This window comes from Cornus florida, unplaced genomic scaffold (genome assembly GCF_030987335.1).
Source record: "Cornus florida cultivar Cherokee Brave unplaced genomic scaffold, ASM3098733v1 CherokeeBrave_3.0.0_Hap2_Chr02, whole genome shotgun sequence".
NCBI classification, from domain to species: Eukaryota; Viridiplantae; Streptophyta; class Magnoliopsida; order Cornales; family Cornaceae; genus Cornus; species Cornus florida.
Genome location: NW_026775572.1, coordinates 77,484,025 through 77,499,180, shown reverse-complemented (window position 1 = coordinate 77,499,180; position 15,156 = coordinate 77,484,025). Strand labels below are relative to the sequence as shown.

Sequence of the window (15,156 nt, the reverse complement as noted above, 5' to 3'; positions counted from 1 at the left end):
TAAATAAGGGTGGAGTAATGTAAAATTCCATGTTTAGTAGGGCTGTATAGGTCTGGGGTTTAGAATCTAAGGATGAATTTCTTGAACTGCTGTTTAAGGTTCATATCTTTGTAAATAGAGAGAATTTGTTGTGGTGGAAAGGCATTTAGGAGTGGCAGGTTCAGGTTAAAGTCTTTTTACCATGTGTTTGGTGGATAAGATGTTACTACCATTATTTGCAAACACATAAAGCAAATCAAAATGCCTCTAGAGGTGCCTTTCTTTGTTTGGATGACATATCTAGAGGTTATTTTGACCATCAATGATATTATGTGTGGAGGGAAGATTCTTACAAATCAGTGTTGCATATGTAAGGCAGTAGAGTATGATTCTTCCAAATTGCTGTTGTTTAAAGTGGTAGATGTATGGGTGCAAATCAATTAAGTTGAGTGAGCTTGAGAATGTTGGGGCTTGGCTCGTTGAATTATAGGACCGTTTTGGCTCGGTATAGGCTCCTAACAAACTCCAAAAAATTGTGTGTGAGCTTGGCTCTGTTTTTCTCCAATTGACACAACTTGGCTTGTGAGCTCGTAGAATATAAATAAAGTTGATGTTGGGTAAAGTGCTATAGTCAGGGATGCAAATCAATTAAGTTGAGCGAGCATGAGAATGTTCGGCTCGGCTCATTTATTTGTAGGCTTGGTTCAGGCTCCTAGTTACCTCTTGACATAGAAATGGTAGATTGATCCACCACTCTCCTCGAGTCTACACACATACAGTCTCCTTGTCAACTGACTTCGCTCCTCAAAATCTGCTGCTTGAACCAGTGATTCAGTCAAAACCACTTCGATCCTTCGGAAAATTCTTGGTTAAATATATTTAATCTGATATCAACTTTATGCATTCAAAACATCTTATACAACTATGCTAATAGTTCCCAAACCCTATAACTCCTATTTATCTCTTGACACATATCTATCCACCAAACCCTTCTTGAGTCTATAGAATACGATCGGCTTGTGAACAGACTTCGCTCCTCAGGAATCTGCTTCTTGAACCAGTGATTCAGTCAAAACCACTTCGCTCCGGAAAATTATTTTTTAAATATTTTTTTATCCATATCAGTTTTATGCATTCAAAACATCTTTTTCATGAGTCAAAACATATATGGATTGTGCCCTTAAATAAGTCATGATAAGAAGTGGAGGGTGTGGATTCTTTTCTGTATTTCAACTGCTCGGTTCTCTATTTTAGTGAATGGATCCCCAGTTGGTTTCTTTGCTAGTTCTCATGGCTTGAGGCAGGGGGACCCTCTCTCCCTTTTCTTGTTTATTATAGTCATGGAGACTTTTAGCTGGCCGATGGGGAGGGTGGAAGGGCTTGGGTTCATTCAGGGATTTTCAGTGGGCAGAGTTCCAAATCAGTTAGTCATTTCCCACCTGCTCATTGCGGATGACACTATTGTCTTCTATGATGCTAGCCTCCTTTAGTTGAGGTATTTACGGTGTGTGTTGGCCTGCTTCCAAGTTGTTTCTGGGTTGAAGATTAACATTGGGAAAAGTGCTATTGTCCTAGTTGGGGAGGTGGAGGATGTTCAAGCCTTGGCTGATACTCTGGGGTGTGGTGTTGGCTCTCTCCCGATCTCCTACTTGGGACTCCCTTTGGGAGTCTCGTCAAGGAGAGTTTTTGTATGGGATCCGAATGTTGAGAGGTTCGAGAGGAGGCTTGCAGGTTGGAAGAAGCAATACTTGTCCAAAGGGGGGAGGGTTACTTTTATGAAAAGTATGTTCTCAAATCTCCCAACCTATTTTATGTTGCTCTTTCCAATGCCTAAGTCTTCGAAGACTCGACGATATTCATAGGAAGTTTTTGTGGGGACGGTTAGGAGATGAGTTCAAGTACCACTTGGTTAACTGGGAGAGAGTGTGTTCCCTTATTAATAAGGGGGGTTTGGGTATTTGAAGGCTGGATGTGTTTAATAAGCCGTTGTTGGGCAAGTGGTTGTGGAGGTTTGGGGGAGAGAGGTCCAAGATTTGGAGGCGCGTTATCGCTTGTCATTATGGGGAGGGAGATAGAGGGTGGCATTCTAAGGAGGCTAGAACCCTAGCAGGAATAGGCTTCTGGAAGCTAATCCATAGAGGGTGGGATGAATTCTCCAAATGTATTCGATTCAAGGTTAGAAGCGGAAGTTATGTCAGGTTTTAGGAAGACAGATGGTGTGGGGATTTGGCTTTAGCTTTCAAATTCCCGTGTCTTTACCTGATTGCTGTGTTTAGAGATGATGTGGTTGCAAACTATTATCATCTTGATAATGGGAGGGTGACTTAGGATGTGCAGGTCCATCGACAGTTCCATGATTGGGAACTTTTGGAGGTTTTTGACTTCCTAGTCTTCATTTATAGCCAGGTGGTGGTCGGCGTGGGTATGGATGAGATGCTGTGGGTGGGTACCTCGAGATGGGTTTTTGAGGTTAAGTCCTTCTACAATTGTATGTTGGAGCGTTCGGGTCCCAATTTTCCTTGGAAGGCCATTTGGAGGTCGAAAGCTCCACTGAAGGTAGCTTTCTTCTCACGGACTTCTGATTTGGGAAGCATCCTTACTATTGATAACCTTAGAAAAAGAAGTCATATTATGGTTAACAGGTGTTGTATGTGCAAGACGACGGGTGAATCTGTCAACCATCTTCTTATTCATTGCTCGGTGGCTAGGGATGTTTGGTCTATGTTTTTGGTTGCGTTTGGTCTTCCATGGGTATTCTCAGAATACACGGTAGACTTGTTAGAGACTTGGAAAAGGTGTACAATGGAGAGTCGAGTTAGAGATGCTTGGAGGGCCACTCCCTTTTATATTTGGTGGGGTCTGTGGCGCGAGAGAAATAGGAGATATTTTGAGGGAGGAGTCTCCCATTTGGGCTTATTAAATATAGTATTCTTACTTCTTTATTCTTTTGGGTAAATGGGTGGGACTGTAATTCAATGGATTGTATTTTGGATTTTGTGGATAGCTTAAAGTTATAGTGTCGTCTTGGACGTCCGTTGTCTTCTTTGGGAGCGCTTCACTTTTGAGCGTCTTTTATAAAATCTTACTTATAAAAAAAAAAAGGTATTCAAGAGGAAATTTTACCTTTTCGCCCTTTGATGTATCTTCAAATTCTGATTTTACCCTTGTTCATGGGTACCACCACTAGCTAGCTCGAATCAAAAGCTAAAAATAAAAATACAAACTCCAACTCTTTTTACAAAATTTACTATTGGGGTAGCGGAAGTGCGCGAATAAATAAAGATTATTGAAAGCCAACAAAGTAATCACACACAAACACAAGATATACATGGTTCAGCCAAAACCGGCCTACGTCCATGGATGAGAAGAGATTCCACTATGATTCGTAGAGATATTACAACAATAGAGTACCAACACCATGTACATATTGACTTTAAGATATAATTAAATCAAGAGTAGGTGATAAAGAAGAAGAAAAAGAGAAGAAAGCAGATGAGAGAAAAAGAGAGAGAGATGGGGAAAGAGAGAAAGAATGAAAGAATACTTTCATCCTTCCACCACATTCTATTTATAATAACAAGTTTCGGAAATTACACATAAGCCCTAACATTATATAAGTAATAACAAATAAGCCCCTGACAACACTCCCCCTCAAGCTGGTGCAAAGATATCTATCATGCCTAGCTTGACTAACATATTTTGCAAGCAATTCTTGCTCACACCCTTAGTCAAAACATCAGCAACCTGATCATGTGTATTGACGTATGGAGTACAAATTAGCCCAGGACGAAGCTTTTCCTTGATGAAGTGTCGATCGACTTTAATGTGCTTGTCCTGTCATGTTGAACTGGATTGTGGGCAATGCTAATAGCAGCCTTGTTGTCACAATAAAACTTCATTGACTCGTGAACAGGATGACCTAACTCACCCAACATCGTACGTAGCCATAACTCACAAACTTCATGTGCCATGGAATTTGAATTCAGCCTTTGCCCTAGATCTAGCTAGTACAGACTTTTTCTTGCTTCACTATGAAACAAGATTACCTCCAACAAATGTGCAATATCCTGAAGTAGATCGTCGATCTGTCACTAACCCTGCCTAATCAGCATCAATATAGGTTGTCAACACGCAAGTGGCCATGACTGCCAAATAATATCCCCTTACCAGCCTACCAAGTGAACCCTTGAGGTAGCGAAGAACATGATGAGCTGCCTCAAGGTGAGGTGTACGTGGAGTATGCATAAATTGACTAATCACACTAATAGTGTAGGCAATATCCGGGCGCATGAGAGATAAGTAAATCAGTCTCCCAACCAATCATTGAAATCTTCACACATCATCTAATGGGTCTCCATCTACATCATTAAGCCTATGGTTTTGCTCAATGGGAATATCAATAGGTCTAGCTCCAAGCCTGCCTGTTTCAGCCAACAAATCTAACACATACTTCCGTTGAGAAGTGAACACCCCTTTCTTCGATCTGCACACCTCGATGCCAAGAAAGTACTCAATGATCCGAGGTCTTTAACCTACAAGTCTGTCCCCAAGAATGACTTCATTCGACGAATCTCTTCTGGATCATTTCCAGTGATAACAATATCATCAACATATACAATAAGGGCAGTGGTGCAGCCTTGGTGCTTCTTAATGAAGAGAGTATAATCTGCCTGACTGTGTGTACCCCACTCTTTCATAGCAGTGCTGAACCTATACAAGGCTTTATTTAGCTTGCATACTAAAATTTGACCATTGGCAAGCTTAAACCCTGGTGGCATAGTCATATACACCTCTTCCTCCAAGTTAGCATGAAGGAAAGCATTCTTTACATCTAGCTGATGTAAGGGCCAATTCAAATTAACTGCCAAAGAAAGAAGAACACGTATAAAGTTCATATTGGCAACTGGAGCAAATGTTTTCAAATAATCAATTCCATAGGCTTGAGTGAAGCCCTTTGCAACTAACCGAGCTTTATATCTTTCAATTGTTCCGTCAGTATGATACTTTATTGTATAGACCCATTTGCATCCTACTGGTTTCTTACCCCTAGGTAATGGAACAATATCCCAAGTATCATTCTTCTTAAGGGCCATCATTTCTTCAAGCATAGCTTTCTTCTATGGAGTTTGACTAAGAGCATCTGAAACACTAGAAGGAACTGATACAAAGGAGATACACGAAGTGAAAGCACGATATGTTGGAGATAAGGCATCATAGGATACAAACTGAGATATGGGATGCTTTGTACAACTACGAACACCCTTACGATAGGCAATAGGGACATCAAGATCAACATGAATGCTATTGGGAAAAGAATCAGGAGTATCAATGTCAACGAAGGAATTACCTAGATCGAGGGAGACTTCTTGGTCTTGGGTTGAGTCAATAACTTGTTTTGCCCTGCTAGTGTAGACAATTGGCTGCTTTCCGTGCTGTAAATTATTAGTTTTAGGAGGACTAGACATAGGCACCTCAGTAAGAAAGTCCCCCTGAATGGGAACAGGCAAAGGAAGGGGGCATTCCCTCTGAATGGACAACGGATTCTCTACCTGTATAGTAGTCTCCCCCTGTAGAGAATCCCGAGTAGTGGAAAAAAAAAGAACAGACTCAAAGAATGTAACATCCATGGAGACAAAGCGACGACAAGTGGTAGGGTTATAAAAACCGATACCCTTTTTGAGTGGTATAGTATCCAAGAAAGACACATCGGATTGCCTTAGGGTCCATTTTGTCATTGCGATGATGAATGTGAACATAACAAACACAACCAAACACTTTCAGAGGAACAGTAAACAAGGCAGTGTCATGGTGTAAGACAGAGAAGGGGGATTGATACCCAAGAACCTTAGAAGGCATGCGATTGATAAGGTATGTAGTTGTTAAGGTTTCATCAGCCCAATAACTTTTAGGCACTCCCATCCCAATTAGAAGAGAACGGGTCACCTCTGTAATATGACGGTGTTTTCTTTCAGCTACACTGTTCTGTTGTGGTGTATCGACACAAGAGGTTTGATGAACAATCCCGTTATCTGCAAAAAAAAGAGGCAAGACTACCATGCATAAACTCTTCTCCATTATCAGATCGAAGGATTTTGAGGGGACAACCAAACTGAGTACATACCATCCTATGAAAGGTTTTAAAAATGGAATGAACTTCATCTTTGGTTTCTATAAGATAAAGCTAAGTATATCAACTAAAGTCATCAACAAACATAACAAAGTAACGAAAACCAAGTACCGAAGTAGTAGATTTAGGACCTCACACATCAGTATGAACAAGCTGCAAATGAGCTGTATTTTTATTAATACTAGTAGGATAAGAAACATGACATTGTTTAGCAAGAACACATGTTTTACAATTTAACTCAAATGATTCAACAGAAGCAAATTGGGGAAGCACATGCTTCAAAACAGGAAGAGGTAAATGGCCTAGTCTATTATGCCATCGCATTAACAGATCTTTATTGATATTACTATTCTTAACACTAGATTGATTTGCAACATAATAAGAAGTTGGCCTCACGTTCAGCAAATACAAGCCACTGTTCTTACGTCCACTTCCAATCGTCTTACCCGTGTCCAAGTCTTGAAACACACAGTGAGATGGAAAAAAGGTTACACTACAATTCAAGCCTTTTGTAATATGATTGACTTTGGGACATGAAGAACAGAGGATAAGGTAAGATTAGGAGAAGCAGAAACAGTACCCTTCCCGGCAATGGAGGTCAAGGTGCCATCAACCACTCTAACCTTATCCTTACCAGAACATAAACTGTATGAAGAAAAATCAGATGCCATACCAGTCATGTGATCAGTGGCTCCTAAATCAATGATCCAGGGTGGCCCACCAGATAATGTGGAAACTTGATGTGCCGAATGAGAGGTACCTGTCTGAGCGAAGTTAGAGGTGGAAACGGAGGAATGTTGTGCTAGTAGATGTCGGAGAGCATCAAGTTTAGCCCTGGACAAAGAACTCGGTGGCCCTAAGAGGCATCACCAGTAGAAGCAGTCTCACGCTCTACAATATATGCCGTAGATAACCCCTGAATGGACTAGGCCATGGCCTAGCATTCGCATTAGCAGGAGCTAGAGTAGGGCGACCGTGTAGATTCCGGCATGTTTCCCTAGTGTGGCGTGTACGCCCACGGTGATCATACCTCAACTTGCTCTTGTCATTATGTTTTCCTCCTTTTGGAGGATTGGGTTTGTTCCATTGCTGTGTGGCAAGAGCAGACCTCTCAGATAATGGTACTTCTAGCTCAGGCTTAGTGTATACAAGTGCAGACATAGCCTTCATTCTACTCTCCTCAGCTTGGATATACGAAAACACATCTCTAATAGAAGTAGGGGCTGGATACCTGCCTAACACTTGTACGCTGGCATGCTCGTATCTTGGATGTAGACTGTTGTAAAGAATAAAACGAAAGTGAATAGATAAATAAAACCAGTTGAACACAGATATTACGCGGTTCAGCTACTAGGGCCTACATCCACGGCACAAAGAGCCCAAAGGGCTACATCACTTTTATATACTCTCTCAACTCATATACAATACAATGGTGGAGGCTCCTTTATATAGGAGAAGAAATTATGAGAATGGAAAGAATTAGAAAATAGGAAACAAGGAGGAATTTTCTCCATTGATTCCTCTAGTAACACCAAATCTTTAATGATAGGAAACAATATCAATTACTAAAAGATTTTCCTCCATTAAATCTTCAATACTTCCCCTCAAGTTGGAGCATGAATGCCCAACTTGCCACTGAGATGACGAGTAACAAGTGTGAATGATGAAGAGAGAAGACGAAGAACAATGCTACCGAACACACCGGCAGCCCAAACAAGTCAACAAAAAACTGCTAGAGACACGGTAAAGGCGAGGACAATGCTACCGAACACACCGGCAGCCTAAACAATCAGATAAAAACTGTCGGAGACACGACAAAGACGAAGACAATGCTACTGAACACACTGACAGCCCAAACAAGTCAATAAAAACTGCTGGAAACACGGTAAGGGCGAAGAACATTATTGCCGAACAAACCGGCCGCCCAAACAAATCACAAATAACACCGAGAAACCCTTAGCAACATTTCAGATGCTAAGGGAATACCCCAAAATAGGGGTCCGAACCTAGGAAGAGAACTCAAGCCCTGATACCATTTTGCAAAGCATAAAACGGAAGCGAAGAGATAAATAAAACCAGTTGAACACACATATATTACGTGGTTTAGCCACAAGGGCCTACATCCACGACACAAAGAGCCCAAAGGGCTACATCACTTTTATAATACTTTCTCAACTCATATATAATACAATGGTGGAGGCTCCTTTATATAGGAGAAGAAATTATGATAATGGAAAGAATTAGAAAATAGGAAACAAGGAGGATTTTTCTCCATTGATTCCTCTAGTAACACCAAATCTTTAATAATAAGAAACAACATCAATTACTGAAAGATTTTCCTCCACTGATTCTTCTATTAAATCTTTAATACAGACCACCCAAGAACTCATATATTCAATTCCTTTCTACCATATCATGAAATGCTTTAACATCAGTTGCACACACATGTTTGTAGTCTTGGTAGTGATCTAACTCTTCTCATTTACCACGTAGAGTGTGGTAATATGTAGCAAGAGTTTGGTCTTCCTGCTTAAATCTTGAAATCTGTTGTTGGAGTTCATACAGTTTTGCAAAATTATCAACCGAGGAATACGTCTCTTCCACAGCCGTCCATAGCTCTTTAATTGTTTTCACAAACAGAAACCCTTTGCTGATCTGTGGCTGCATTGACTGCAACAACCACGTCATAACAAGTGCATTATTTGCACTCCACTCTTTAAATTCAGGATCGCTCTTGGAGGGATGACAGTCCCTTCGATATGGTCGATCATCCTACAACCAGTGATATGCATACGAGCAGATTGAGCCCACTCCCTATAGTTCGTCTCATCCAGCCTAACAGTCGTAATACAAAGGCCTGGATGGTGATCACTACTACCTCCCAATACTAGAGTCAGACTAGGAGAAGACCCAGCTTCTTTTGAAGTCACCTTTGAGCCAGACATTTTATCAAACAATGTCTGGGTATACAATCCTCAGAAACAAAAACAGCAACAAAATACGTAGAGAACCATCTCTTTAACACACAAACTGGGTTGCATAAAAAGCGACCACACAGTCACCACACGAACCTTAGAAAGCAACAAAGTAGACTATACCAGAATCGTGAACGACGAAGAAAAAACCGCTGTCGCAAAACCCGCAAAGACAAAAAAAAAACTGATCGAGACTGCAATAGATAAAAAATAGGTCAAATTTTTTTTTTTTTTTTTTTTTTTTTTAACCCCGAGTAGGGGCGCACTTCCCCCTGCGACCCCCAGCCAACTCACCGCGGACTTAGATCCGCGGTACGTATGGATGTGATTAACACTACTTCCTTGCAAACAAATCCCATCTTGGAATCTCTTCAAAACCCTTCACACCTACTAACACACCTACTAACGTTTACACAAACTTGCCGCAGGGTTTCAACTACACACCTAAAGCTTTACAAACCATGCTCTGATACCATGTTGACTTTAAGATATAATCAAATCAAGAGTAAGTGATAAAGAAAAAGAAGAAAAAGAGAAGAAATTGGATGAGAGAAAAAGTGAGAGAGATGGGGAAAAAGAGAGAATGAAAGAATACTTTCATCCTTCCACCACATAATATTTATAATAACAAGTTTCAGAAATTACACATAAGTCCTAACATTATATAAGTAATAACAAATAAGCCCTTGACAACAGTACATGTCTTTTCATTATGTACCACTCCACGAGCCTATCTCCTCGCTAACAGTGTCACCGGTGTTTTTCCTACTCTACCAACCAGCATACTACCTCTACGCATCAACTCCCTCATGCGACTACATCTCTCTCAATATCATAAGTCTCAACCCTAAACCTAGGTATCTATTTATAGAGTTACAAACATAATTCCTTGTTGAACAAGGATTACAATTTCTTAAACCCAAAACTTAATTGACAAGAAATTTCTTAACAGAATACAACCCTAAAATAGAAACCTAATAATTTGAGACACAATTTCCAACAATCTCCACCTTGGCTCAAATTCTATCTAGCCAATCATCACTTCTACGACAATGATCAGAACAATTCTTTTGCAGCTTCAATCTTGACGGTACTCCTGCAAAACTCCGATTGTCCACATTATACGTTGCTCCACCTTGACTACTCAAGCTTTATGCCATGTAACCAAGCCAATTGACTCCACCTACAACTGAAGCATGTTGTAGCACTTGTTGAAACTTCTTGTGTTTTTTGGATCTCCTTCACCTTTGGCTCTGATACCAATTTGTTGGGGCACAACGGAAGCAAAAACAGAGGGGCTGGTTGTTAGAGGGAGAACGAATCAAAAGGAAGGGTCTGGTAACAGAAATTGGTCTAAGTCTAAGAACAGAATGAAGGTGCTGAGATGTTACATCTGTCGCAAGGAAGGGCACTTCAGGAAAGACTATCTTTAGGGAAAATCCTTTGAAGTTGATAGTTTGGCTGTTGCAGTGGGTAATGATTCAGATGGTGGTAATGTTCTCAAGGTTTCAGTTGGCAGCTCTTGTGATGAGTGGCTTCTTAATTCGGATTGCTCGTTTCATGCTTGTCCAAACAGGGATTGGTTTACCTCTTATCGATCTATTGATGGAGGGGAAGTTCTGATGGGAATGATGCGGCGTGTAAGGTTGTAGGTATCGGTACAGTTCAAATCAAGATGTATGATGGGATTGTGAGGACATTAACTGATGTCAGACATGCACCAGAACTGAGAAAGAATTTGATTTCCCTGGGTACGTTGGATTCCATCGGGTGCACTTACAAGGCTGGAGGTGGAGTCATTCGGGTTTCAAAGGGTGCTCTTGTGGTGATGAAGGGACTGAAGAAGCATGGTTTATATGCTCTTCAGGGTAGCACAGTCACGGGTTCAGTTGTTGTATCGTCCTCGAATCCAGATTCAGATACTACCAGATTGTGGCATATACGGCTTGGGCATATGAATGAGAGGGGAATGGATGTTCTGAGTGAGCAGGGTCTGCTTGGTGGTCAGAAAACTGGGAAGTTGGATTTCTGTGAGCATTGTGTCTTCGGGAAGCAGTGCAGAATAAAGTTCAGTACAAGAATTCACAGGACCAAGGGTACAGTGGATTATATTTATTATGGTATTTGGGGTCCTCTCCCAGGTTATTTCACATGGTGGTAGTAGATGTATGATGACACTGATTAATAACTTTTCTTAAAAAGTTTGGGTTTACATTCTGAAGCATAAAAATGAGGCTTTTGTCACGTTTAAGCAATGGAAGACCTTGATTAAGAAGCAGACTGGAAAACAGGTCAAGCGTTTGAGGACAAACAATGGCTTGAAATTTTGTGATGGAGGATTTACGAGTTTTGCAAGACTCACAGGATGGTGAGGCACTACACAGTGAGAAAGACTCCACAACAGAATGGATTTGCAGAACGGATGAACAGAACACTATTGGAGAGGGCACGATGTATGGTGTCCAATGCGTTAGACAAAGGGTTCTGGGCTAAAGCTGTTTCTACAGCTAGTTACTTGGTGAACTAGTCTCCACCGACTGCTATTGACTGTAACACTGCAGAGGAGGTATGGTCTGGTTCTCCAGCTAGTTATAGTAATCTGAGAATATTTGGGTGCCCAGCGTATTCTCATGTGAATGAGGGGAAACCAACAGGCCAGTGGCTTAGCGGTACCAGGCTTCTACTTCCCAAAGGGAGGTCAGGGGTTCGAGCCTTGGTGGAGGCATGTATGTATGAGTACCAATTAAGAAAAAAAGGAAAAAAAAAAAAATTTGAGGGGAAGCTTGAACGGCTAAGAAATGCATATTTCTTGGTTATCAGCCTAGGGTCAAGGAATACAGATTATGGTGCCCAGAGGCTTCAGGAGAGAAGATACTTGTTAGCAGGGATGTGACCCTTCACGAGTCTGCGATGCTTACTTCGCAAAAGGAGGTAGTTGATTTAGGGGGAGCTCAGGGTGTCAGTAAGTAAGCAGGTGGAGCATGTAGAGGTTCAGTAAGAGGATAGTCCTGATCGGTCGACTAATAAGTAAGTGTAATTTCGGGCTGAGGGAGATGCATAGTCGTAGAATTCTAGTGTGGGTAGAGACAGGCCTATGATGCATATTAGGCCACCTGAGAAGTATGGGTTATCACATGTTGATTCGGTTGCTTATAGTGTGACAGAGGATATTGATGAGTAGGTACCGTGTACTTATCATGAGGCCATCACAGGTAGAGAGTTAGCATAGTGGTCTGTTGCCATGAGTGAGGAGATTGAGTCTCTTCATAAGAATCAGACTTGTGAGCTAGTTAAGAAGCCCAAGGGACAGAAGATTGTGGGTTGTAAATGGGTCTTCAAGAAAAAGGAACGAACTCCAGGGGTGGAAGATGTGAGGTACAAGGCACGCTTTGTGGCGAAGGGCTATACACAGAGCGAAGGGCTATACACAGAGGGAAGGGGTAGACTTCAATGAAGTGTTTTATCCTGTAGTGAAACATAGTTCAATCCGGGTGTTACTTGCTATGGTTGCTTTGTATGACTTGAAGCTTGAGCAGCTTGATGTCAACACTTCTTTCTTGCATGGTGAGTTGGAATAACAGATTTATATGCATCAGCCTGAAGGGTTTGAGATTTTGGGAAAGGAAGATCATGTTTGCCTACTGAAGAAGTCCTTGTATAGGTTGAAGCAGTCTCCTAGACAGTGGTACAAACGATTTGACACCTTTATGGTTGGGAATGGCTACAGTAGGAGTAAGTTTGACAGTTGTGTGTATCACAGGAGTCTCTCAGATGGTTCGTATTTGTACTTGTGGCTGTATGTTAATGACATGTTGATAGCTTGCAAGAACATGTCTGAAATCAACTTGTTGAAGGCTTAGCTTAGTGGTGAATTTGAGATGAAGGATCTTGGTGCTGCAAAGAGGATATTGGGTATGGAAATTCACAGGGATAGAAGAGCAGGTAGATTGTATTTGTCACAGAGGAAATACATTGAGAAGGTGCTGGAACGCTTTGGTATGCAAGCGTCAAAGCCTGTGAGTACTCCATTGGTTGCCCATTTTAGACTTTCAGCATGATTGTCACCATAGACCGAGGAGGAGGTGGAGCATATGTCTCGTGTTCCTTATGCTAGTGCAGTTGGTAGCCTTATGTATGCTATGGTGTGCACTAGGCCAGACAGTATGGATAGACCTAGGAAGGTCCATTGGCAGGATGTGAAGTGGATATTGCGGTACTTGCGAGGCACTGCAGATGTTGGCTTAGTCTATGACAGAGGCAGCAATGCGTGTGGTAGTGTTGTTGGATTTGTTGATTCGGAATATGCTGGAGATCTTGATTGGAGGAGGTCTTTGACAGGGTATGTCTTCACTCTTTGTGGGAGTGTGATCAGTTGAAAGGCGACTTTGTAGCCCGTAGTTGCATTGTCTACTACTGAAGCTGAGTACATGGCAGTTACAGAGGCAGTGAAGGAAGCTATATGTGGTTGGTAATTTAGGCTTGCAGCAGGATGATTTGGTTGTGTTTTGCGACAGTCAGAGTGTCATACATCTGATTAAAAATCAGATGTTCCATGAGAGGACCAAGCACATTAATGTCAGGTTTCACTTTATCAAAGATGTGGTTGCACAGGGTGCTATCGCAGTGAGGAAGATTGGGACAGCAGAGAATCCAGTAGATATGATGACTAAGGTCATTCCTACTCTCAAGTTTTGACACTGTCTGGACTTGATTGGTACTTGCAGCTGTTGAGGCCCTTAGGGGCATATAGAGGAGGCGAAAGGAGTAGCTGGAGATTGTGGAGCTTGGCGTAATATGAGCCAAAGTGTAGATTTGTGATGTTGTGGCCCGAATTTGGTGCTGGGTCGCAACGGAAATTTTTTGATCCGTTTTTGCTTATGGGTCATGGACCCTAATTAGTACTATCTTGTAGCCCAATATATAAGGGCGTTTAGGGTTTGGAGTGGGTGTGAGAGAGACACTGAAATTCGTACAGAATTGAGAGTGAGGGGCTGAAACTTGTAATCTCTGATTTTATACATAGTGAAGACTTTCACCGGATCTCCACCATAGACGTAGGCTTTGCTGAACCACGTATAAATCTTTGTGTTCTTTGTGTGGTGTGTTTATTTTTCTATCGTGTTTTGTAATTGTTGCTTGGTTCGCTGCATTTGTCGTAACATTTACCAACACTAAGTTCTAATCATAACAATGACGCTGATACAACCAGCAATCTGCAATGTTTTTTTTTTTTTTTACCAAAAAAAAAAAAAAAATCTGCAATGCTTTTCATTTTTGGACTCCAGGGGATTTCTTAGTTCCTTTTCTCCTCTTGTAGATTGATAGGTGATTTGATTTTCCCCCCTCAAATAAGTAGGTGAATTGAGCAAGTTGGAGTGAGCATAGTTTGTTGCTCCTGTATGCCTTGCATATCAATCGGTTCTTCTCACTTTTGCACCTTTTGGATATACTTTTGCCTATTTAACAAAAGGTTTCTCTTTAACTATCTCAAGTTATCTTTTATTGCTGATGGGTACTACTGACATTCCCCCCCACCTTGTTAATTTCTTTCGTGTAAAACCTGTGTCTCATTACTATTACTGAGCAAACGTCATTGTCCTAATCCTTCTTTAACTGATTTGTTGTAGCATTCATCAAGTGGACATTCACCTTATACTTTTCGTGAAAAAGAAGCACAAAGAGATAAGTGAGTTCACTGAGTTGTTGGCAAATTGTTTTCCATTGCTCTGACAGTTCCTTATGATAATGTTAATATAGAGATGCTCAATTGCTTCGTTCATTTTATGCAAGCTTTGGTTATAACTGAGTGTTTCAGAAACCTTTTTACTTTCAGTTTTATTGAGATGTACCTGAGGCCTCCATCTGCTAGTGAAGAAGCACGTATAAATGATTGGATTAAGGTGCGGCAATCTGGTATAAGATACTATCTATCGCTAGGTGACCAAAGGATTGTTGACAAAAATTACATTATCCGGCCAAAAGCTGAGTTTGAGGTGAGACATTTCTTCTTATGCTTAAAACATTTTACTCAGTACTATTGTCTGGACTTTTACTATTAAAAAAAATATTAGGAAT

General features: G+C 41.1%; 1 protein-coding gene across 4 annotated transcripts in view; it reads left to right on the top strand.

Annotated features, from left to right (window-relative positions):
- The window catches only part of LOC132295347 (uncharacterized), a 78,190-nt gene that overhangs the window by 3,312 nt on the left and 59,722 nt on the right, over nucleotides 1-15,156 (top strand). For all 4 annotated transcript variants that reach the window (XM_059793575.1, XM_059793574.1, XM_059793573.1 and 1 more), the window contains 2 exons: nucleotides 14,709-14,767; nucleotides 14,915-15,074. In XM_059793575.1, the coding sequence (XP_059649558.1) occupies nucleotides 14,709-14,767; nucleotides 14,915-15,074 (219 nt within the window). The remainder of the gene's footprint in view (nucleotides 1-14,708; nucleotides 14,768-14,914; nucleotides 15,075-15,156) is intronic.